This window comes from Martes martes, assembly GCF_963455335.1.
Source record: "Martes martes genome assembly, chromosome: 3".
Lineage (NCBI taxonomy): Eukaryota > Metazoa > Chordata > Mammalia > Carnivora > Mustelidae > Martes > Martes martes.
The window spans coordinates 183,867,406-183,893,443 of record NC_137890.1 but is presented as its reverse complement, the minus strand read 5'-3'; the positions used below and the strand labels follow the sequence as shown (position 1 = coordinate 183,893,443).

At 43.9% G+C, this 26,038-nt stretch overlaps 1 protein-coding gene across 1 annotated transcript in view; it reads left to right on the top strand.

Moving 5' to 3' along the window:
* Positions 1-3,790: 3,790 nt before the first annotated feature.
* The window catches only part of LOC308340373 (aldehyde oxidase), an 80,195-nt gene continuing 57,947 nt past the window's right edge, over positions 3,791-26,038 (top strand). The window contains exons 1-6 of the mRNA XM_080799521.1: positions 3,791-4,045; positions 12,175-12,232; positions 14,343-14,439; positions 16,689-16,797; positions 18,248-18,374; positions 20,187-20,248. Of these exons, the coding sequence (XP_080655647.1) occupies positions 4,001-4,045; positions 12,175-12,232; positions 14,343-14,439; positions 16,689-16,797; positions 18,248-18,374; positions 20,187-20,248 (498 nt within the window). The 5' untranslated portion in view covers positions 3,791-4,000. The remainder of the gene's footprint in view (positions 4,046-12,174; positions 12,233-14,342; positions 14,440-16,688; positions 16,798-18,247; positions 18,375-20,186; positions 20,249-26,038) is intronic.

Below are 26,038 nucleotides of genomic sequence, written 5' to 3'. Positions count from 1 at the left end.
ATATTAGGAGGGATATCGTGGATACTAGGAGAGATACCAGGATGTCAGGGATATTAGGAGAGGTATCAGGGTAAAGTGTTAGTTCTCCAGGTGTTAAAAAAAAACAAGCCATCCCCTTCTTTGGTAAGAGCAAACCTGTTTCCCAGTTTATACATTACATCTCATCCAAGTAATGGAGTGGGACAAGACAGAAGGACCAGGAAAACACAAGTAACCAACTGACTTTTGTATTCGCAGGTTAAAACATGGCCTAGAGGCATGTTTTAGGTTCCCCTTCTATGCCAACAGTTTTATGGTTGGAACGACAAGTTGGGCCAGAGTGCTGAATGAGAACAGGCAGAGTCAGCGGCCCCTGTGGGGATAAGAAAGTGGACAGACTTACCTTCCACATCCAGGATAACCCGGGGCTCGGTCATCTTGATGTCACAGGGAGCTGGACCAGCCTCAAGGCCCCATCACGGTTCCTGCTCTCTGGTGGGGAAGTGAGTTCCTGTCTTCCTCTCTCTCTCTGGAGATGAGGTCAGTCTCTCTTCCAATCCCCCCACCTTTCTTTAACAGACAGGACATGGACCTGGGGGGAGAGCCTTTGTTCGGACATTCTTTGCTTCAGTGTCTGGTCTGGTCACATCCATAGCACAGGGTCCTACCTGGTCCTTTGCCTGATACCGGGTTCCCTTTGGCCCCTGGTTCCTCTGGTGTCGTGGGGGGTCTGCAAAGGCGCCGGCCGATATGTGGGCCTGCGTCTTACCCTGCAGTACAACTCTCTGGTCCTTTCCTTGCTTTAAGGCCCCATCTCTATTTTTTTTTTTTTTGAAGATTTTATTTATTTGACAGAGATCACAAGTAGGCGGAGAGGCAGGCAGAGAGAGAGAGGAAGGGGAGCAGGCGCCCTGCTGAGCAGAGAGCCCGATGCGGGGCTCAATCCCAGGACACTGAGATCATGACCTGAGCCGAAGGCAGAGGCTTTAACCCACTGAGCCACCCAGGTGCCCCACCCCCATCTCTCCCCCTAGTAGGCTCTGGGCGCGAGTTTGAGGGCCTAAAGCCATTCTAGTCAGTTTTCGGCAGGTGCCAGGTACTGACTGACTTATAAACTGCACGTTTAATATAGTTGTTCCCTCAGGGTCCAGATTCGTGTAGTTATGGATGGCTTCTATTAAATGACCCTGAAATAGAGCTGGGTTCTCACCAGCTCCTTGAGTCACTTCCTGAATTTGATCAAAGTTTACAGGCTTAGAGAACCCTTTTTTAAATTCCTTCTATTAATCAAGTTGATCATATGGTCTCTTCTCCCCTACCCAGTCTATCCTCTTGCTTGGAATCCAGATGAGAAGATGTGAGCCTCACACCGGGTGCCAGAATGCTGTGATTTGAAGCTTGGGTCCAATAGCAAATGACCAGGAAATAATTCTTGAGATGCTTTTAATACAAAAAAGGTGATTTTATTATAGCATGGGGACAGGACCCATGGACAGAGAGAGCTGGACCTGTGAGCGTGAGGAGTGACTGGCTATATACATTTTATGTTTGTGGAGGGAGGTGAGGTGACATTAAGTTTTTAAGGAATTTCTGTAGGCTGGAAGCAAGGTCCTACAGAACATTGAAGATTGAGCTAGCTTCAAGGTAAAGTTGCTTTTAGTCTTTAATAAAACAAACATTGAGGCATTGAGGCTGCCATGATTTCTTGAGGAAAGTCAGGCTCTGAGAGTTTTTAGGTACCTATCAGTGTGCTGCCAACTATAAGGAGAGATAATTGAGGCTACATTTCTCTTGCCTTTGTTTTCCTCATCGGGCACAGTGTAGGTAGTAAGTAGGATGGAAGAACAAAGAACACCAAAAGAAGCAATCAGCCATGATAAAATGTAGTGTGCTCTGGAGAACAACTGACCGGACATGTTAATAGCATTAAAAGGAGGATTGGGTGAGGGGACTGTTCTAGATTAAAACAGACTGAGGAGAAAAGTAACAAATATATTGAATAGCCTTTGTTTTATTCAAAGAAATCAAGTGTAAAGAACTATTTTGGATTCTGGGAAATTTGAGGATATTAAGAAAATATTTTGTGAGGTGTAAAAGCGACACTTTACATAAGGAAATGTCTTTTTGAAAAATGTATACTAAAGTACCTAAGGGTAAATTAATGTTTATGAGATTGGCTTCAAAATACTCTAGAAAAAGTTAAGTGAATATGGAAAAATATTGACCATTCTCAGAGCTCAATGAGGTATATGGCAATGCTAGTTTTACCCTCACTTTTATGTACACACTTTGGAAATTTTCACAAAATTTTGTGTTCACATAAACAAAACGACATGGGGAAGTGTTTTCGAAATATTATTTTTTATTTTTCTTTACTTATTTATTTATTTATTTTTTAAAGATTTTATTTATTTTCTTGACAGACAGAGATCACAAGTAGGCAGAGAGGCAGAGAGAGAGAGAGAGAGGGAAGCAGGGAGCAGAGAGCCTGATGTGGGGCTCGATCCCAAGACCCTGAGATCATGACCTGAGCCGAGGGCAGAGGCTTTAACCCACTGAGCCATCCAGGCGCCCCTAGAAATACATTTTTTAAAGATTTTTAAAATTATTTTTGAGAGAGAGAGCACGAGCAAGTGGGGGAGGGGCAGACAGAGAGGGACAAGCCGACTGTGATGAAGGCCAGAGATGAGGAGAGCTGAAATTAAGGTCTTGAGGCTTAACCAAATGAGCCGCCCAGGCGCCCCTGTGTTCTAGATTTGTTAAGTGAAAACAAATGTGGAAAATAACTAGTTCGGCTCTGAGTTTTTAAAAGGAGTTACAGGGACGCCTGGGTGGCTCAGTTGGTTAAGCAGCTGCCTTCGGCTCAGGTCATGATCCCAGCGTCCTGGGAGCGAGTCCCGCATCGGGCTCCTTGCTCCGCAGGGAGCCTGCTTCTCCCTCTGCCACTCTGTCTGCCTGTGCACGCTCTCTCTCTCTCTCTCTCTGACAAATAAATAAATAAAATCCTTTAAAAAAAAATAAAAAATAAAAGGAGTTACAGGCAGATTTCAAAAATATAAAGATAAATCCAAAAATTAATACTGGTAAATTCTAAGTCGTAGGCTTACAGATAATTTTTATATTAATGCTTTTCAGTGTTTTCCAAGTTGCTTTAAAAAAAAATTTCCAGGATGTTTGTATCTCTGTTCATATTTACCGGATAAACTGTTGTTATTTACCGGATAAACTGTGAATAATGATAAAGCTTTTTTAAAAAGTTTACATCAAGATAGCTCTTGATTTTAAAAATAAACTTGGATAGTTATTTCTAAAACTGTTAAGATTGAGTTGTAAAACCGCTGGTTGTTCTTAAGTTCCTCTCCTGCCAAGTTGGAACAAATGGGAATGTTTTGTTAGTTCTGCACCGGGTGTGGTGGGAACGTGGTGGGAGCAGCGGCGCCCAAACCGACTTGGTCCCGAGCTGCGCATCTGGCTGGAAACCCACTTAAAATATGCACCAAAGAGGGGCGCCTGGGTGACTCAGTGGGTTAAAGCCTCTGCCTCCGGCTCAGGTCATGATCCCAGGGTCCTGGGATCGAGCCCCGCATCGAGCTCTCTGCTCAGCAGGGAGCCTGCTTCCCCCTCTCTCTCTGCCTGCCTCTCTGCCTACTTGTGATCTGTCTGTCAAATAAATAAATAAAATCTTTAAAAAAATATATGCACCAAGGAAAGGCGACCAAAGAGACGCCCCGGGACCTGCGGCACCTGCCGGGGGCGGAGAGCCGGCGCGGACGCGGGGAGTGGGCGCGAGGAGGCGGAGGAGGGGGGGGGCGGTCCGGCCAATGATCTCGGAGCGGCCGGAGCGCTCGCGTGACGTCCTGGGATCCCGGCAAGTTCCCCCGCCAGGCGCGCGGCGTTTTGGGTCTGCCCCGGGACTCTCTGTCTTGGCGCTTGGCTGCCGGGGAGGATCGGCGGGCAGCGCAGTCGGCGACCCGGGGCGCGGTGCGGGGCTGTGCCGCCCCCCTCACCCCCCCCCCCCAGCATGGAGCGGGCGGCGGAGCTGCTCTTCTACGTAAACGGCCGCAAGGTGAGCGCTCCCGGGGCCGCTTCTGGGCTGGGGGCGCCTTTGCCCCCCGCGCGCACCTCCGCCCTCACCCGGCACGTGCGGCCGTGCTTTCCCGACCGCCCCGGAGCTCGGGGGCCCACTCGCCGGGGTTCCTTTTGCTTCTGCTTCCGAGACGCCCCGACTGACCCCCGACCACCCCGCCTCGCCCCGCAAACAGGAAAAGAAATGGCTATTCTTCCTCCTCGCATCTTCCCCTCAAACCCGCGGATAGCGGAACGTCCGCGTGGACGCGGAGCGAGCTATAGCCGGGGCTCGGGAGCGACTGGAGCGGAGGGCGGGTCACAGCGGAACGGCGGACGCGCTCGAACGGCCCCTATCGCTTCTCGGATGAGGCCGTTGTGACCCCCTCAAGTCACAGCAAGTTCCTGGCAGAGCTGAAGCCAGAAGCGGGTTCTGGGGTCTTGAAGGTCCTCCCGCCGTCCGCGGTGACGCGGCGTCTGTGCTCTCGGAAACCCGGCTGGGTCTGCAGAGCCTCGGCGAGAGGTCCCGGCGGTGCTCAACCCTGCGGGGCAGCAAAGCCCCTGGGCATCCCTGAAAACACCCCTCTCCCCCGACGGGGCCGTGAACCCCGTTCACTCAACGCTGTCCCAGCATATTGGCACTATTTTGCAAGGGGTAAACTGAGGCAGGAAAGTAAAAGGGCTTCCTTAAGAGATGACCAAGCGAGGGCCGTGCTACCCGCCTTTCCGCAGTGCCAGCCCCTTCAAAGCCAAGGGGGGTCCCTGCTCCTGGGTCCAGTTTCCCAAATGGCCTGAGGGACACACCAAGAGGCTGAGGTCAGGCATCACGGCCTCTCACTGGAGGCCTCTTCTAAGGGCCTGATCCTATTTTTATATTTGTCGTTTTGTAGTGTTTTTCTTAAAAGAAGACCCCTCCCCAAATTGTACAAGTTCTAGGTTCCATAAAACCTTCCTCTGACCCTGTTGCCTGAGTTCCGCACTAGATAACATGAGCTTGTTATTTCTGATCTGTAGTGGGGCTCTTGGGATCCCCTCAGAGGACTACTCTGAGGGTAAAAATTGGCAGTGGGGTGAAGGGTTCGCATTACATCTTTCTTTGCATGACTGAAGGGCAGAGCAAACGAATCTCTGCCCTTTTTACAAGCAAGGATTCAGTTCCAGCTCTCTTACTGGGATGCCCTAAACTTTGAGAGCCCCAGGTCCTCGTTTAAAAGGGGATACATGTGTGTTTAATCTGTTTGTTAAGGGTCTGCTCTAGAAGGCAGGGTTCCGGTGTTCTCAGGGGAGGCAACAGAGCACAGAAATGACAAAGTCCCTGCTTGCACGGAGTTTACAGTGTGCTAGGGAGGCAGGCGACAAGCCCATAGCAAAGTGGAAAGGTGGTTAAGTGTCAGGACAGAACCTAGAGCAAAGTGAAGGGACAGAGAGTGAACAGGGCTGATATTTTAAGTGGGATGGATGTTTAGGTCTCTCTGAAAGAGCGACATTTGGGCAGTGACAGGTGTGAAGTGAGGAGGGAACATCTGGGAGACGCATCCCAGAGGGAGGGAATGGGGCTGCAGAGATCCTCGGGCATGGGGATTTCTGCATGCTAAGGGATAGCAAGGAGGGTGGTGGGGCCGGGGATGTGGCCAGGGGCCAGGTTGCTGCGGCTTTGTGGGTGATGGTGAGGGTTCTGGGTGAATGAGGAAACTGGTTTTTGAGTCTAGCTTCTTCCTCATCCTCCCTTCCCTGCCCCTAAATGAACTCCAGTGGGATTTTTAACATAATGGCTAACAACAGTTTGTGCTCTATTGATTTTTTAAAAATAAATAAGCTGGTTCTTATCTAGGGGCTCATTTTTATCTGTGGGTCAAATGTCCTGTGATCATTTGGAAAGTACACTCTGAAGATACGGAGTACATTTTTCTTTGAAAAGTAATCATGCTGTCTCTCCCTTTCCTTCTCCTCCCTTCCAGATTGTTAGGTGTGTGTGTCATTCCTGGCAAGCAATCCTGATCACCCCATAGATAGAATAAAGTTTCTGGTTCAGAGGATGAGGAACTGTTGAGAAAAGTGAGAGAGAGAAATCACCAGGAAAGAGGGGTCTAAGGTCAAACACGACCTCTGGGATTAAAAACTTGCCTCCGAGGCCCTCTTAGTTGAATCTGAGTTCTTTTGGTGTTGAGTTGTATTAAGTTCTTCATATATTTTGGATATCGATCCCTTATCAGATATACCATTTACAAATATTTTCTCTCATTCACTCGGAGGCCTTTCTGTTTTGTTGATGGTTTCCTTTGCTGTAAAAAAGCTATTTTTTTTTTAAATTTTGGTATAGTCTCAGCAGTTTATTTTTGCTTTTATTTTCCTACTTGAGGAGACACACCTAGAAAAATGCTGCTGAGACAGATGTCCAAGAGATTACTGCCTATGTTTTCTTCTAGGAGTTTTATGGTTTCAGGTTTTGCATTTAGGTCTTTTATCCATTTTGAATTTATGTTTGTGTGTGGTGTAACAAGTGGCCCAGTTTCCCCAACCCCATTTACCGAAAAGACTGTCTTTTCCCCATTGCGTATTCTGGCCCACTTTCTCCTGGCTCCACTGATCATCTAAGCATGAGCTTATTTCTGGGCTCTCTATTCTGTTCTGCTGATCTGTGTGTATGTTTAGTGCCAGTTACCTGGTATTTTTATTGCTATACCTTTGTGGAATCTCTTGAAACCTCGGATTGTGATATCTCCAGCTTTGTTTTTTTCTTCTCAAGATTGCTTTGGCTATTTTGAAATAAGTCATATAGAGAAAGACAAATACCATGTGGAATCATAAAAAAAAAAAAAAGCAAACAGCAACAGAAACAGAATCATAAAGTAGAGAACAAACTGGGGGTTGCCAGACGGGAGGGGGTTGGAGGGACTGGCAAAATAGGTGAAGAAAATTAAGTATAAACTTACAGTTAATAAGTAAGTTACGGAGATGAAAAGTACGGCGTAGGCAATATGGTCAGTAATATTGTAATAACATTATATGGGGACAGATGGTGACCACACTTATTTGGTGAGCCCTGAGCAATGTATAGAATTGTATAGAAGCCGGTTAGGAGACTCTAGGTTATATGATTAGCCTCCAGTCTGTGCTTTTTTGCAAAATCCCCTCAGATCACCAAAAGTTGTCACCACACAGGGTCTGAGGCTATCGAGAGGGAAGGCCACTGCATATTGGTCAGACATACAGTTGCAGAGAGATGTCTGAATTTTTACGTGCTCCACAAGGAACCCCCAGAACGTGTGACCATCTTAGCCTAGAGTTTGAGGGGAGAAGCAGCCATAAATAAGTCATACCCGAGATGCAACTCTCTAACACAACTCAGGAACTAAAGCATGTTATTCTACAGGGCAGCGAGGCATAGTGAGTGAAGGTGTGAGCCTTTGGAACTAGTGAGTCATGGGTTTGAACCCTGTGCTCTCTGCTCTGCCACGTGGCCGCTCTGTGGCCTCAGGCAAGTTGCTTCATATCTCTGAGCCTCAGCTTTCGCCTCTGCAAAATGGGGCTAATAACAGTAACATCTCTCATGGAACTGAGGTAAAGACTAAATTCCACAGAGAGTGGTTAGCAAGGTACTTGGCACACAGCAAGTAGTCAGTATGTAGAAGTAATTATGAATACTTGCACCAGAAAATAATCTGCTTCATGTGCAGAGCCGGACCTGCCTGGAAGTGCCGGCGGGGGCTGAAAAGTAGTCATTGAGCTGCATTTGCTCCACAAAACGTAAGGTCTTGAGATCAGTATAGGAATCTGGAAAGAGCTGTCCGTTAGTGAGTCTTTCTTTGGGTCCCTGGTCTGCAGAGGTGAGAGAGGACATTTCTGGAATGGTTATAATGATTCAGAGAAAAGTGGAGGGGAGTAGATGTGGCTCGGGCAGGGAGAACCAACAATTAAAATGAATTTTAAAGCCACCAGAAGCTCAGGCAGAAGTGTCCTCACTGCCCGTCCCCTTGGCCTCCTCCTCTGTTGTAAGGACGCTGGCGGATTATTACTCTTCTCTACTGGGTCCCACAAACACATCTCTTCTTCCTTCTCCTTGTACTTCTCAGCCTTGTCCTTTCACACATATCCCTTCCCCTTTCTTAGTTTCCAGGCTTTCGCCACTTTCTCAGCCCCCCTCGTCTCCCTTTTCTTTCTGCCTTTGTCTTGGAGGTGGTGAAGATGCCTCAGGAATTAGTCACCGGCCGGACACAGAGGAAAGTGATTTCTCAATCTTGTGCAGTATGAACTTGAAATCTCACAGAGAGCTGGTGGAGATACAGAAGGACAGACTCTGTCCTTACAACACTCAAGGCTGTACTGAGCCAGGAACATGTCATGACCCTGATCCAAGAACTGGCATCATCTCCCAAAACCAGAGTCAGTGATAGTAACTCTGTTCCTCATTCCCTTCCCATCCCCCAGCCGCCAGCTTTGGCCCTGATCTCACTGTTTCACTCCAAGACCTACCAGGACAGGGTACATGCCATATCCCTTCTCCCTCTCTCCCCATTCCAAATAGGCCATCCACCAAATCAAGAAAAATAAACACATTTCAAGCCAGTGGCACTTTGAACCAGACTCCAGTCTCTTGAGACATCTCTTAGAACAAGTACCCAAACAAACAAGGCCTGCTTCTTCCATTAATTCCTTCCAAAAATACACAAATATCCCTCAAACTTAAATGCTCTTCTTTTGTTATCTAAGCTACTCAGGTCCTGTTTTGTCTTTAAAAACGGGCTTCTGTAAAATTTGCCATCGTATGTATTAACTAGGATTACTTTCAGCTGTGAATTGCACAGACTCAAAACTAACAGTGGTTCAAACGAGATACAAATCATTTTTACTTTACATAAAAAGATATTTTGGGCCTGGTCCAGACGCTTCATGATGTCATCTGAGACCCAGATTTCTTCTCTCGTTTTCCTTTCCTGTTGTTATATATAGTGCCTTATGGTCTAAGATAGCTGCTGGAGTTCTAGCCATTTCGTCCCTTTTCCAGGCAGCAGGAACAAAGAAAGGGAGAATGTGTGCTGAGAAACACAATAAGAGTTTCTGCCATCATTCCTGGCACTTCTCTGTTTTTCTTTCTTTTCTTCTGTTCAGATGCCCCAAGACTGAGAAATCCTTCTTCTCTCCTCAGTGTTCCCATAGCAAATTGTATACACCACGATCACTTATTAAAATCAGTTAACATTTATTATGTCCCTATGGTATATCCCCAGCACCTCGCTCAGTGTTTGACACAAAGAAGAATAACAGAAGGTGGTGTCTTCCAGGGTCAAGAGAGGCTTAGACACACACAGATAATTGTGATGCAGGGTACAGTGCTGTCACTCAGTTCCAACATGTGGGTGGTTTTTCCCCACACCACCAAGCAATCCCCTGACCCCTGAATGTTTTACAATTCAACTCAATTCTTACACTATCTCCCCAGAGATACCATCAGGTTCCATTAAGGGCTCAGTCCCACAAGAATGCCCCTCCCTGCCCTCAAATGCCAATCACAAGTCCGGGTTGTTACCTGTACTTCTCACGGACTGACTACAAATCAGATCCCACAACCCCCTCCTTAGGTTTGATTAATTTGCTAGAGGGGCTCACAGAACTCAGGTAACCAGTTACTCACTTGATTACTGGTTTATTACAAAGGGTATTAAAGGATATGAATCAACAGCCAGGTGAAGGTATAGGTTGAGTCCAAACAAAGGAGCTTCTGACCCCGTGGAATTGGGGTCTGGCACAGGTAGCATGTGGATGTGTTCTGGTTCACCAACCGGGAAGCTCTAAGCCTATCCTTTTGGGCTTTTACGGGCTTTTATTTTACACAGGCATGACTGATTGAATCACTGGCCATTGGCAACTGATTGAACTTGCAGTCTGTCCCTCTTCCCTGTCTGGAGATCAGGGGACAGGACTGAAAGTTCCATGGTTATTTTTTTCTGGCAACAAGCTCCCATTAGGTTAATTCCAAAAGGTACACCATTAACGTAACACAGGCCCCTTGATCACACTCAATACAGGAAATTCCAGGGATTTTAGGAGCTATGTGCCAGGAACAGTGACTGAAAACAAAATATGTAATCCTAATTATAAGTCACAATGTCACATGGAGTCCAAAGTTCTATGACAGATATGTGGACATTGGCCATGGGAGCGCGGGGAAGCCGGTTACCTGGAGCAGAGGAAAGGTATATTTAATGGCAGCACCCCCGCAGAGGAGAACACTTGAGCAGGGCTTTGAATGATGTCCAAAATTCTGCCAAGTAAAGAAGATAGGGGGGACTTTCTGAAGGAATCCTATATCCAAATGTAGTGAATGGTGAAAGTCCTGCTGGCCTAGCCCGTGCTCCCACGTGACCAGTGTTTAAGACGCATGGGTTGATGGCGGGAGATGGGCAGCCTTTCGAAAGGGCCTTGTAGGTTCTGCCGTGGAGTTTGAATTCCTTCTTGTATTCCAGGAACCTAGAATATAAATTTCCCAAAGACCCATTCAGTGTGCTCTTCCATGATGCACCTTTCCGTGTTCCTTCTCCCAGAAATTCGGATTCCAGAAGGATGTCACTTAACAGGCGCCCTGAATGTTTTAGGAATTCCCAGCACGGTGACTCGGCGGCCAGGAGGCAGTGTTGAATTAAAGCAGATGCAGATGATGATCAGACTTGGATTTTAGAGAGGTCATTCCAGCAGTGGTATGAAGAGTGGTGGTGTGGGTGCCAAGAATGGAGGCAGGAGACAACGTTAGGCAGCTCTGATCATTATTCCGGCAAGAGGGAGTAAGTGTTGATCCTGACGAGTGACAGGAGAAGTGAAGGTTGTTTAGAGAATCGTTTCGGAAGTGTGAGTGACAGGTCTTGGTGACACTGATTGCGGTGGATTGAAAGAAATAAAAAGTTGAAAGTAGCTCAAGTTTTTAAGCTAGGATGACTTAGCAGATGGTGAGGCTATTAAACAAGTTAGTGAAAAGAAGGGAAAGAGTAAGTTTGGGAAATAGAGAGTTTCATTTGAGGGCCTCTTAAATTGGGGATGCCTGGAGGGGCACTTCAATTTTTTTTTTTTTGGCATTACAATATGGGTACGCGTACCCCCCTGACACACACAGACAATCACACCTCTCACTATATTGCAGATTCCTCTAGGACACAGATCTGACCTTGGTAATTGGCATATGGTTCACCTTGCCTGGCATATGGTCACTTAGAACTGAGGGTGAGGAGACATCCATAGAGTAAGCATATGTCTCCTCCTCACCTACTTCCCAAAAGGGTAGCAGTATAACACGGTGAAAGATGAACTCTACTTCTGAGACTGTGAAGCGAAGCATAGTTCTCTTTGTTCTGTGACTCTAAAAGAAATCCAAAGTTTTATTCAAAAAAGAGAAAACATGGGGCACCTGGATGGCTCAGTGGGTTAAGCCTCTGCCTTCGGCTCGGGTCATGATCTCAGGGCCCTGGGATTGAGCCCCGTGTCGGGCTGTCTGCTCAGTGGGGAGCCTGCTTCCCTTCCTCTCTCTCTGCCTACTTGTGATCTCTGTCTGTCAAATAAATAAATAAAATCTTTTTTAAAAAAGAGAAAACATGATTACTTTGGAAAACACAACCATTCATGACATTTCAGTCCTGCCTTCTGTTGGTTGCTATTTCTGTGCTGCCAGGCTGCCCACACAAACTTGCTTCTTGAGTGTATCCTTTCTTGCATGTCTTTGTATTATTTGGCATATAACTTTTCTCTTTTATTTCTTTGATCTGGCAGTCACCCACGACTCTTTCTTCCGTATGCTGTTCTGCTAATATCTTTCCAGTGACCTGTATCAGACTTTCTAGGAGAAGCTGGACGGGAGTCCCTAGTGTTGCTACTGGTAGGAACAACCACGGCGGTAGAAAACAGTGGTGATTCAGGACCAAGGACAGCAGCAAACAGGTGTTGGGGTTCAAGATTTTGACTTTACACTTAGGAGAGATGATTTGTATATAACAGGTGTTCCATAAACATTAATCAAATTGAAGATATGAGTAGAAGATTTAATTAACGTGCATTGCCATCAAATTAGCATGAGCTTGCCAATGTAAATATCACACCAGCTCTCTCAATTTTATGTCTAATACTCTCCTTTTCCTTTTGGTACAGGTAATAGAAGAAAATGTTGATCCTGAAACAATGCTGTTACCGTATCTGAGGAAGAAGCGTATCCTTTGCTTTGCTTTGAGTGTGTGCGTGTGTGTGTGTGTGTGTTTGTATAGTGCTGATATCCTCATCAGGTGAGATTTCAAATATCTTTTTAGAGCCACAGTGAGTCATATTCCCTACCATTATGGTTTTATGTTCTTTTTAAAGAAAGTCCCACATTTCAGTTTTGTAGGCAGTGCACAGTTGTGGCTGTCAGAAGAACCAAATTCTTTCTAATCTCTGTTTTGGCACTAAATACGTAGTATAAAATGGAGAAACTAGCAGTGGGAATTAAAGCAAATCTTAAAAGGGCTTAATTAAGCATCCTTTAGAATTAAGAGTCACAATATTGACATTCTATCTTCAAGAACTAATCATCATGCCCATTAGGAAAAAAGAGCACAGAAATCTCCTGAAATGAAAATAAAAGAACCATGGAGAAATTAAACCTAAAAGTGTTACCTTAGAAAAACTTCCTAAATGAAATCATGTGAGGAATGGATTCTTATCCTGCAATGCATGAATTCCAGTGGGCTTCCTGATGTCTATAGACCCCCACTAAATTTTATGCAGAATTATGTGACAATGGGAATTTGTACATTTTTATTCCTTCTAGAGGGAGAGAGACACCCCAAAGAGTACACAACTCAAAAAACATCAATAACAATGTTCTGAAAGTCATTCAAGATCTTTGGACAGAAAAACAATGAACACTTACTTCCGGTTATCTGTGGTACTAATGTGTAATATTTAAGTTTTGGTTCACTTGTGAGTTACAGAAAATCCCAAATTGCAGTAAATAAGATAGAAGTTAAAAGTTTATTCCTTTTTCATTGTGTTAGTTTCAGTTCTCTTGGAAGAAGACATCAAAACTGGGATTAAATGTGCTAGGGTTGTATTAGGAAAATACCTGAGTATAAGGAAATAGGGAGCTAAAGAAGGCTCAGGGAGGCATTAGACCACAATGCAAGTGCTACCGTAAAGAGGAGTGGGTGAGGAGGCTGAGTGGGAGGGTCTAAGGTTGCTGGGCAGTCTAAGGCACGTACATCAAAGCCATTGAGGGGTGGCTGACAAGGACTCCCATGTCTCTCCATAGCACTGAGCCATTGGTGGGAAGCAACCCATAGGGGTCATGGTTGTCATGGGAGTCAGTGAAACCCATGGGAGTCATGGGAGTCAATGAAAACTGGGGTGAGAGAAAACAAAATGCAGCTGCTGGGTCATTTGGTCATTTACCCTCCATGTTGAAGGAGGTCTGTGAAACACGTCCGCATGGCTGTTGCGCTCAACGTAAAGGAATCCCAGAGGTAGGTGGATCAGGGCTAGTGAAGCAATGTCCCAACCACATTAGAGGGCCAAGCTCCTTGTGTCTTGCTGCCCCACCCTCCTCAGCAGGCAGCTTTCTCCTCATGGTCAGAGACGGCTAACTGAAGTGTAGCCATCATATCTGAACTCCAGAAAATAAGAAGCAGTAAGGGATGAAGAAGGCGGCACCCCTCTCCTTTTGAGGACATTTTGTTCCGGAAGTCATACACAGCATTATGCTTACGTCCCATTGGCCAGCATTGTCATTAACCCCACCCAGCTGCAGAAGAGGCTGAGAAAATGTATTTTTTTTGGGGGGGCAACCATGTGTGTGGCTAAAAATTGGAGTTTGTTTTACCAAAAAAGAATGAGAGAACAGATATGAATACACAAGTAGCAGTTTTTGCCACTGGGAAGCAGAGAAATATGGTCAACATGGATAATAACACACAAATATTCCAAGAATGATATACAGTTCAACATTTTACTTTGTATGTCATCAAAGATACAGATAAGGATATAGATAAATGTACAACATACTCATACTTTCAAATATTCAGGCCTTTATATGTACAGACTTTTTTTTTTTCAGTTTGGCCCTGTTTTGGTAAAATGATGTCCAATTGTTTTGAAAGGGAAGAGACTACATATAGTACACAAATGGAAATCAGGACTCTACAAGATTCTGAATAATAGCAGCTAAGACATCATTCGAACTTAACTGTATGTTCAAGAGATTTTTGATGATGTTGTCCTCTAAGGTCAGAGCTATCCTAGGAAGAGAATTTTGGAAGACACATTATCTTTAACCACGCTTTTTCCAGTTCGACTCACAGGAACGAAGTACGGCTGTGGAACAGGTGGCTGTGGTGCCTGCACAGTGATGATATCACGATACACCCCCACTACCAAGAGGATAAGGTACCTTACAGCAAAGTCCAGACATGGTTGTATTTTTGAAGTCTTGAACTTTGTTTTATTCCTTCACCTGATGAATATGTAGGAGCATTTACTATGCAACAAGAACTGTGGTCGGCACTGGGAGTACAGTGATGCACAAGAGAGACATGGTCCCCACAATGTGAATGGGTTAGGGGGAAAATGTACCATCAACGAGGATAACATATGGTCAGAGAATCCCTTGTTGAAAATGGAGAGGCTCTCTGACTCCCTGTGCTGTCTGGGAAGGAAGGAAGGACTGAAATTGCAGAGAAGAATGACGGCATCATCACACTTTTATATTACTATTACAGCCTACTGACCAATGTCCCTGCTCCCACCCTTGCCCCCACCATGATGATTCCATACATCAGTCAGAGAGATCACTTTCAGCATAAATCAGATCATCACACTCTCCTACTTTAAAAATCACCAGTGGTTTCCCATTACATTTAACATCTTCTCTTTGTGTTTGAATTTTATCCTTCTTTAAGTCTGCCAAGATTCTTGGATTTGTGGGTTGATGTCTTCTATCAGCTTTGGAAACTTCTCAAGCCATCATCTCTTCAAATATTTACTATCTTTCTTTCTCTCCCTTCCTCCCTTCCCCCTTCCTCCTCCCTCCCTCACTCTCCCTCCTTCTCCTCTTCTTTTTCCTCTCCCTTCCTTTCACTTTCCTCCTCTCTCTCCCCACTTCTCTCTTTTGGACTCCAGCCATGCATATCTTAAACCATTTTACATCATTCTGCAGATCTCAGATGAGGGCTAAGGATCTGAGCAGTGGTAAGATTTCGGAGATCTACCTGTATTCCACAGCCAGGTCACTTGCTTCCTGAACTCTGGGTGATCCCTCCCTGCTTTAGAGCCTGGCTGCCCATTTTCTGACTCACCAAGAAGTTCTCTTGCTCTACCATCTCACTTCCCTGCTTTGGGAGATCTCTTATAGCCATGCCTCGCTGTCTTCAGCCTCTGGAGGGTGGCAACTGCCCTACACTCTGCAAAGCCTGAGTGCTTACAGTTTCCTGTCGGTTCTCCTGTTTTCCCCCCCAACTTCCTCAAATAAGTCCGTGTGCATGGAGTGGTTTTATTGTTTTTGTTTTTGTTTTGGAGCACTCCTTCCCTACCCCTAGTTTTAGAGTATTACCCTCAGCACTCAGTGAAGTTTGGTGGGGAAGAGATTGGGGACAGTGTAGTCCATCTTTATATTTTAATTTGTTGCATCAGCCCACATTAAAAATATGTTGAAAATTGGCATGCTTTCTCCTTACTCCTGTCTAAGGCAGATTCTGTTCCCTCCATCCATGTCAGAGATGGGGACAGCTACATCTCATTTGTCTTACAAAGGGATTGTACTTAATGGAGTTTAGGTCCTTTAAGTTTCTTTACATACCCAGCATCTGATGAGTTTTTAAAAAACTATAATTATATAGTTTATACAGCTTGTTTTGTTTTTATAATGAGAGTGAAGGTCTCTTACAAGTTTCTAAATGAAGCCTTACAATTACCTAATTTGTGTGTCTCTCAATCAGGAATCCCACCATTTCTCCTGTATACACTGTGCTCCAACCTCACTGGCCTTCTTTCTGTTCCTAAACATCCCAAGCCCATTCCTGCCTCAGGGCCTTTGCATGTGTTGTCCCTCTACCTGGAATGTTTGCTCCCAAACCTTCATGTCTGCCTCCTTCAAATCACTCAGGTTCCAGCAAAAATGTTACACAGTCAGCCCTCTTTGATCAACTTATAAATAGCAGTGCCCACCTCACCTCTGCAACTCCTTATTCCCTTTACCTGTATCACTTTATTCATAGGACTTCTTCCTCTCTCAGTTTATGTGTGTACGTGTGGTCTACATATATATGTATTGTCTATCTTCCTTAATTAGAATATATACTCTACAAGGACAGGAGCTTTATATGTCTTATTGACCAATGAATCCTAGTGCCTCGAACTTTGCCTGGCACATAGTAGACACTCAATAAATATTTACATTTAATCATAAATGAATAATATTCTTCCAATCTTTCTTTTGTGTGTGTATATGTATGGATGCAGTACCGTTTAGGAACCTGTATATTTTGGTTCTAAAACCTGGGCATGAGCTGAGGATAGAAAGTATTTGCAATGCCTGAGACGTTGTACAAAACCTGCCATATTGGAGGTGCTGGGTGAATGCTCAGGCCTGTTTCCCACTGGGTACAATTTACTTTGCGTTTCCCTTTTGCATTCTGAAGCCATCATGCCGCCAATGCCTGTCTGATCCCCATCTGCTCCCTGTACGGGGCTGCTGTCACCACAATAGAAGGCATAGGAAGCACCAGGGCCAGGATTCATCCTGTTCAGGTAAGGCTGGGCTTCTTCCCCAGAAGAAAGTGCTTCAGAAAGTGCAGCAAGGCCCAGAGGTTAACGCGGTAGGACAGTCTGAGCCCCGCTGTTTGGTCACTGCCTCTACATGGAACCGAGCTCGAGGCCAGGAGTGACACCTGCTCTGTGTGTGTGTGTTTTACAACTGATTTCTTAGAAAGATGCTTCTGGAAGAATAGAGGCATTTTTCTTTTGGAAGAAAACCCCAACATTGCTGTGTTTGGTTTTCATGTTCTAACTGGATGGGACCTATCCATTTTACATCTTCCAAATTCAAAGAAATGAGGGCCGTATGTATTGAGGGTTATAATTTCATCCTTTCCCCCCTCCACAAAATGGAAAATAACCTGATTTTAAAGCTGGATGAAAATCTCATCTCCAAAAAAGATTTTTTAAATGTAGGTCTCGTTCAAAAGACAGATGTTGGGGTTTTAATAAATTTGGAGACTTTTCTCCTAAGGCAGCACCTTGTTGGAACTCCACCTCAAAGGAAGAGACACCTCAGACCTCTGGCCCTTTCAATTATTTATATGTTGCCCGTAAAAAGTAGCTGTTGCTACTTGTTTTTGTCTAGGTTACTGAAGGTCACTTACGAGGAGAGGACCGAAGAGGGGAAAGATAGGGGCAACATAGAGAATAACCACACCTCATGTTCCCTGGGCTTGAGGAATGTCGGGTCCTGTCTATGTCCTGTGAAACCTCATTACTTAGAGGGAGCAAGTCCTGCCTGGACGCTCCTGTGAGAGGAGACAGTTCACGGCTGTGAGACAACATTTCATCTAGTGCTGCTGAGCTCCTGGGGTTGCAATGGAGCCAGAAGACAGCTTCTACCATGGGGCAGCACCTTTGAACTTAGACTCCAAAGAGAAAATGCTGGGAGGGAAAAGGTTTGGTAGAGAAAGAGGCAGTGTTTCCTTCTTGACTGATTTGTGGATTAATGGCTGCACTTTGCCAACTCCTGTGTGCTGAAGCGATAGGGTAATCGTGGGCAGCTACAAGGCACTCGGGCATTTGGCTTGGTTCGGTTTTCTCAACGTGCGCGCAATCTGCTTCACTTCTCTGAGGGACTTAAAGGGGGTGAGCCTTATGTCCGTGATTCCCATTCTGGATTATGTATTAAAACCACGGGAGCATCTAAAAAATACAGGTCTGTGCTCTTGGTCTGGGCTGCTTCCTGGCCCTTGGAAATTTTAAATTCCCCTGGTGATTCCAAAGGCTGAGAGCCCTTAATGAAAGTCGAGGACCAGTAATCACGGCCACCCAGTCTGAGAAAAGGAGACACCTGGGATGAGGAGGATTTTCCAGGACCTCTTCTCCAGTTTTTTGTGCAGACAGGTTGCCCGGGGATCTTGTCAGCGTACAGGTTCTGATTTGGTAGGTCTGGGGTAGGGCCCACGATTCTGCATTTCTAATCTTGCTGTGCTTCCAGGAGAGGATAGCCAAGTGTCACGGCACGCAGTGTGGGTTCTGCACCCCTGGAATGGTGATGTCCATCTACACATTGCTGAGGAACCATCCAGAGCCTTCTCTGGAGCAGATAACGGAAGCCCTTGGTGGTAGGTTATATATACATGTGCTTTTGTTTTAATAATGACGATGGTCAGAGGTGACGGTAGACACTCACCGTGTGCCACGTGCTGTATTCATGCTGTACAAAGATTGTCTCATTTACTCTTCATGATACCAGTGCAAGGTAGGCATTGTTACTATCCCCACGTCTTATATGGAGAAACTGAGGTTTAGAGAGAAGAATTTATTTAAAGTTGTACCACCAATAACTGGAAGAATTGCTTTGTCTGAATCAGGTTTCAGACAAGATCCACGCATTTCCTTTGGCTGATATATTTCTTGTCTCTCTTGATTTATAAAAGTCTCCTCCCTGCCTGGGTGGCTCAGTCCGTCTTTCCTGTCCCCCTGCTCATACTCTCTCTGTCTCTCTCTCTTTCTTTCAAATAAATAAATAAAATCTTTTTTTTTAAAGTCTCCTCCCTCCCTTTTTTACTGTTCTCTTATTTTTTTAAGATTTTATTTATTTATTTGAGAGAGAGAGAAAGCACAAGCAGGGGGAGTGGCAGAAGGAGAGGGAGAAGCAGACAGAGGGAGAAGGGAGACACCCCGCTGAGCAGAGAGCCTGACGTGGGGCTCAATCCCAGGACCCTGAGGTCATGACCTGAGCTGAAGGCAGATGCTCAACCCACTGAGCCACCCAGGTGCCCCTATTTGCTTATTTTTACAAACATGACAAAGCCCGTTTATTCATTTACTCTTGGAAAGGGTCCAGCTTTCTCCACATGCCACTCTCCCATCACTCTCTCCCAGGGAGGGGGTGCTCTCAGGATCCCGTTAGCTATCAGAGGACTCTGATGAATACACCATGAGATCAAAGAGATTGAGATCTTTTGGTGATACATATTTCAAATAACTGTGTCCAGTCTAGAGTGATTTTACCAAGTCAGCAGCTCAGTGTGTGTAGATGCAGGAAGTCTTCATTTACAAGATTCTAAACAAATTTTTAAAATAATAGCCTCCCAGATCCCGGTGAAACTGTCCATGGATCTATCTGTCCATCTCCTGCCTCCCAAGGACCTTGTTTCCATTCCCTGCCAGAGAACACGAGGGTAGAGCTCGTGAGTGTAGCTCTTCCGCGCACACGGAGGACCAGAGCAAATGCAAGTAGGAAGGAGAGACGCAGCACGTGAACTGTCTCTTGCCTGATTTCCTTTAGATCCTGTTATGCATTTGATCTCGCGGCTATTTATAATGTGAACAAGGGGGTTTCAGGTTTTAGAGTGCTTAAGACTTCCATGGTGGAATTTGTAAAGAGTGAAGGTTCATGGGATTAAACCCCAGATAGCTTGCTTCACATTGGCTTTATTTTTTTAATAAGACTTCAGATTTGTGGGTGTGGGGGTGAATGTGGGCTATGGACCACTGTAAGAGAAATGCTGCCCTAATGATTTGTTATAAATGTGTGCCTGGTTGTTTCCGAAGTTTAATAATTGCCTTTGCTACTACAAAAAGTCTTTGACCTATCAGCTGAAGCTTAGCTCTTGAATGTGCTAATGGTCTTGTGTAGACCAAGTTTTTAGCTTGAAATCACTGTGTTCCTTGATCACCTATCGTAAGCAGAAGATATGAAACTGTTTACAGAGAGAAAACACAAATTACTGGGTTGTTCAGCTCTACTTCAGAACCCTCAACCTAATATCCCAAGTTGCTGATGAGAAAAATCAGACTTTGTACATTACATAGACTGAAATGTCCAGCGGGGCCTTCTTAGATGGGGGTTCTTACTTTCGTGATGCACTTGGCAGACTGTGCCGCTCTCTAGGTTAGTTGAGTAATACAGTTGAGTTTTTCTCCTTCAGGTAACCTATGCCGTTGCACTGGATATAGGCCCATAATTGATGCATGCAAGACTTTCTGTAAAGTAAGTAGAAAGAATTTTTTTTTTGAAGATTTTATTTATTTATTTATTTGAGAGAGAGAGAGATTGAGTGTGGCAGGAGGGAAGGACAAAGGGAAAGGCAGAGAGACTCTTTTTATTTATTTATTTATTTATTTATGTATTTATTATTAACATATAATGTATTATTTCCCCCAGGGGTACAGGTCTGTGAATCATCAAGCTTACACATTTCACAGCACTCACCATAGCACATATCCTCCCCAATGTCCATACCCAGGCACCTTATTCCTCCCACCCCCACCCCCCACCAACCCTCAGTTTGTTTCCTGAGATTAAGAGTCTCTTATGGTTTGCTCCCTCCCCAGTCCTATCTTGTTTCATTTTTTTTCCCTCTCTACCTCCCACAACACCTCGCCTTGCCTCTTAACTTCCTCATACCAGAGAGAGAATATGATAATTGCCTTTCTCTGATTGACTTATTTTGCTTAGCATAATACCATCTAGTTCTTTCCGTGTCATTGCAAATGGCAAGATTTCGATTTTTGATGGCTGCATAGTATTCCATGTATATATATACCACATCTTCTTTATCCATTCATCTGTCAATGGACATATAGGCTCTTTCCATAGTTTGGCTATTGTGGACATTGCTGCTGTAAACATTCGGGTGCACGTGCTCTTTCAGATCACTACAGTTGTATCTTTAGGGTAAATATCCGGTAGTGTGATTGCTGGGTCATAGGGTAGCTCTATTTTTAGCTTTTTGAGGAACCTCCATACTGTTTTCCAGAGTAGCTGTACCAGATTGCATTCCCACCAACAGTGCAAGAGGGTTCTCCTTTCTCCACATCCTCTCCAACATCTGTCATTTCCTGATTTGTTAATTTTAGCCATTCTGACTAGTGTGAGGTGTATCTCATTGAAGTTTTGGTTTGTATTTCCCTGATGCCGAGTGATAAGGAGCACTTTCTCATGAGTCTCTTGGCCATTTGGATATCTTCTTTGCAGAAATGTCTGTTCATGTCTTCTGTCCATTTCTTGATTGGATTATTTGTTCTTTGGGTGTTGAGTTTGCTAAGCTCTTTATAGATTTTGGATATGAGCCCTTTATCTGATATGTCGTTTGCAAATATCTTCTCCCATTCTGTCAGTTGTCTTTTGGTTTTGTTAACTGTTTCCTTTGCTGTGCAAAAGCTTTTGATCTTGATGAAGTCCCAAAAGTTCATTTTTGCCCTTGCTTCCCTTGCCTTTGGTGATGTTTCTAGGAAGAAGTTGCTATGGCTGAGGTCAAAGAGGTTGCTTGCCTGTGTTCTCCTCAAGGATTTTGATGGATTCCTGTCTCACCTTGAGGTCTTTCATCCATTTAGAATCAGTTTTTGTGTGTGGTGTAAGGATATGGTCCAGTTTCATTCTTCTGCATGTGGCTGTCCAATTTTCCGAACACCATTTGTTGAAGAGACTGTCTTTTTTCCATTGGACATTCTTTCCTGCTTTGTCGAAAATTAGTTGACCATAGAGTTGAGGGTCCATTTATGGCCTCTCTATTCTATTCCATTGATCTATGTGTCTGTTTTTGTGCCAGTGCCATACTGTCATGATGATTACAGCTTTGTAATAGAGCTTGAAGTCTGGAATTGTGATGCCACCAACTTTGGTTTTCTTTTTCAGTGTTCCTGTGGCTCTTCAGGGTCTTTTCTGGTTCCATATAAATTTTAGGATTATTTGTTCCATTTCTTTGAAAAAAATTGATGGTATTTTGATAGGGTTGCATTAAATGTATAGATTGCTTTAGGTAGTATAGACATTTTTACAATATTTGTTCTTCCAATTCATGAGCATGGAACATTTTTCCATTTCTTTATGTCTTCCTCAATTTCTTTCATGAGTACTTTACAGTTTTCTGAGTACAGATTCTTTGCCTCTTTGGTTAGGTTTATTCTAGGTATCTTACTGTTTTGGGTGCAATTATAAATGGGATCGACTCTTTAAGTTCTCTTTCTTCTGTCTTGCTGTTGGTGTATAGAAATGCAACTGAGGGCACCTGGGTGGCTCAGTGGGTTTAGCCTCTGCCTTTGGCTCAGGTCATGATCTCAAGGTCCTGAGATCAAGCCCCATATCGGGCTTTCTCCTCAGCGGGGAGTCTGCTCCCCCCTCCCCCACACCTGGCTCTCTACCTACTTGTGATCTCTCTCTCTGTCAAATAAATAAAATACTTAAAAAAAAAAAAAAGAAAAGGAAAGAAATGCAACTGATTTCCATGCACTGATTTTATGTCCTGGCACTTTACTGAATTCCTGTATGAGTTCTAGCAATTTTGGAGTGGAGTCTTTTGGGTTTTCCACACAAAGTATCATATCATCTGCAAAGAGTGAGATTTTGACTTCTTCTTTACTGATTCAGATGCCTTTTATTTCTTTTTGTTGTCTGATTGCTGAGGCTAGGACTTCTAGTACTATGTTGAATAACAGTGGTGATAGTGAATAGCCTTGCCATTTTCCTGATGTTAGGGGAAAAGTTCTCAGTTTCTCCCCACTGAGAATGATATTCGCTGTGGGTTTTTCATAGATGACTTTTATGATATTGAGGTATGTATCCTGTATCCCTACACTGTGAAGAGTTTTGATCAAGAAAGGATGTTGTACTTTGTCAAATGCCTTTTCAGCATCTATTGAGAGTATCATATGGTTCTTGTTCCTTCTTTTATTAATGAATTGTATCACATTGATTGATTTGCAGATGTTGAACTAACCTTGCAGCCTAGGAATAAATCCCACTTGGTCATGGTGAATAATCCTTTTGATGCACTGTTGAATCCTATTGGCTAGTGTTTTTTTTTTTTTTTTTAGTTTTTTAAAAAAAATTCTTATTTATTTATTTATTTTTAAATATTTTATTTATTTATTTGACAGACAGAGATCACAAGTAGGCAGAGAGGCAGGCAGAGAGAGAGGAAGGGAAGCAAGTTCCCCGCTGAGCAGAGAGCCTGATGCAGGACTCGATCCCAGGACCCTGGGATCATGACCTGAGCTGAAGGCAGAGGCTTTAACCCCCTGAGCCACCCAGGCACCTCTATTTTTTAAATTTATTTTCAGTGTTCCAGAATTCATTATTTATGCACCACACCCAGTGCTCCATGCAGTACATGCCCTCCATAATACCCACCACCAGGCTTACCCAACCTCCCGCCCCCTCGCCCCTCCAAAACCTCAGATTGTTTTTCAGAGTCCATAATCTCTCATGGTTTGTCTCCCCCTCCAATTTCCCCCAAAGTATTTTGATGAGAATTTTTGCATCCTTGTTCATCAAGGATATTGGTCTGTAATTCTCCTTTCTGATGGGGCCTTTGTCTGGTTTGGGGATCAAGGTAATGCTGGCTTCATAAAATGAGTTTGGAAGTTTTCCTTCCATTTCTATTTTTTCAAACAGTTTCAGGAGAATAGGTATTAATTCTTCTTTAAATGTTTGGTAGAATTCCCCTGTGAAGCTGTCAGGCCCTGGGCTCTTGTTTGTTGGGAGATTTTTGATGACTGCTTCAATCTCCCCTTACTGGTTATGGGTCTGTTCAGGTTTTCTGTTTCTTCCTGGTTCAGTTTTGGTAGTTTATATGTCTCTAGGAATGCAGCTATTTCTTCCAGAATGTCAAATTTGCTGGTGTATAGTTGCTCATAATATGTTCTTATAATTGTTTGTATTTCTTTGGTGTTGGTTGTGATCTCTCCTCTTTCATTCATGATTTTATTTATTTGGGTCCTTTCCCTTTTCTTTTTGATAATTCTGGCCAGGGGTTTATCATTCTTATTAATTCTTTCAATGAAACAGCTCCTAGTTTCATTGATTTGTTCTGCTATTCTTTTGGATTCTGTTTCATTGATTTCTGCTTTGATCTTTACAGTTTCTCTTCTCCTGCTGAGTTTCGGCTTTCTTTGTTTTTCTTTCTCCAGCTCCTTTAGGTATAGGGTTAGGATATGTACTTGAGACCTTTCTTGTTTCTTGAGAAAGGCTTGTATTGTTATGTACTTTCGTCTCAGGACCACATTTGCTGCATCATAAAGATTTTGAACAGTTGTGTTTTCATTTTCATTTGTTTCCATGAATTTTTAAAATTCTTTAACTTCCTGGTTGACCCATTCATTCTTTAGTAGGATGCCCTTTAGCCTCCATGCATTTGAGTTCTTTCCAACTTTCCTCTTGTGGTTGAGTTCTAGTTTCAGAGCACTGTGGTCTGAAAATATGCAGGGAATGATCCCAATATTTTGGTACCAGTTGAGACCTGATTTGTGACCTAGGAAGTGATCTATTCCAGAGAATGTTCCATGTGCACAAGAGAAGAATGTGTATTCTGTTGCTTTGGGTTGGAATGTTCTGAATATATCTGTGACGTCCTTCTGGTCCAGTGTGTCATTTAAAGTCTTTATTTCCTTGCTGATCTTTTGCTTAGGTGATCTGTCCATCTCAGTTGGGGGGGGCTGTTAAAGTCCCCTACTATTATTGTATTATTGTCAATGTGTTTCTTTGATTTTGTTATTAACTGGTTTATATAATAGGCTTCTCCCATGTTAGGGGCATAGATATTTAAAATTGTTAGATCTTCTTGTTGGACAGACTCTTTAAGTATGATATAATGTCCTTTCTCATCTCTTATTATAGTCTCCGGCTTAAAATCTAATTTATCTGATATAAGGATTGCCATTCCAGCTTTCTTTTGATGTCTATTAGCATGGTAAATTGTTTTCACCCTGTCACTTTAAATCTAGAGGTGTCTTTGGGTCTAAAATTAGTTTCTTGTAAACAGCATATCAATGGGTCTTGTTTTTTTACCCATTCTGATACCCCTGTGTCTTTTGATTGGGGCACTTAGCCCATTTACATTCAGGGTAACTATTGAAAGATATGGATTTAGTGCCATTGTATTGTCTGTAAGGTGACTGTTACTGTATATTGTCTCTGTTCCTTTCTGGTCTGTTACTTTTAGGCTCTCTCTTTGCTTAGAGGACCCCTTTCAAATACTTCCTATAGGACTGATTTGGTTTGCAAATTCCTTTCATTTTTGTTTGTTCTGGAATCTTTTTATTTCTCCTATTTTCAATGACAGCCTAGCTGGATATAGTATTCTTGGCTACATATTTTTCTCGTTTAGTGCTCTGAATATATCATGCCAGTCCTTTCTGTCCTGCCAGGTCTCTGTGGATAGATCTGCTGCCAGTCTAATATTTCTACTGTTGTAGGTTACAGACCTCTTGTCCCGAGCTGCTTTCAGGATTTTCTCTTTGTCACTTAGACTTGTAAGTTTTACTATTAGATGATGGGGTGTTGACCTATTTTTATTGATTTTGAGGGGGGTTCTCTGTGCCTCCTGAATTTTGATGCTTGTTCCCTTTGCCAAATTAGGGAAATTCTCTGCTATAATTTGCTCCAGCATACCTTCTTCCCATCTCTCCCTTTCTTCTTCTTAGACAGAGAGAATCTTAAGCAGACTTCCTACTGAGTGTGGAGCCCTTCGCAGGGGTTACCAGAAGTGACTAGGGGAACAGCCATTGTTACTAATACAAGGCCCCTTCTTATCTCAGGCTCTGTAATTGCTCTTTGTTATTTGATCTTGGGCAGGTGTTTGCTCTCATCCATTGAGCTTGCCTGGAGAGTCCCATAATGAGCACCTAAGCACTTTGATACTGGCTGTGGGTCATTGTTTTGAGGGGTTTTCCCTTATCTGTTTGTGTCAGGTGCCTGCCCACCCCCACACGCCTGTTGCTCCTGCAGCCCTCTGTACATACTCCTGGAACAGCAGTGGTCACACCCTGGTTTCACTCCTGT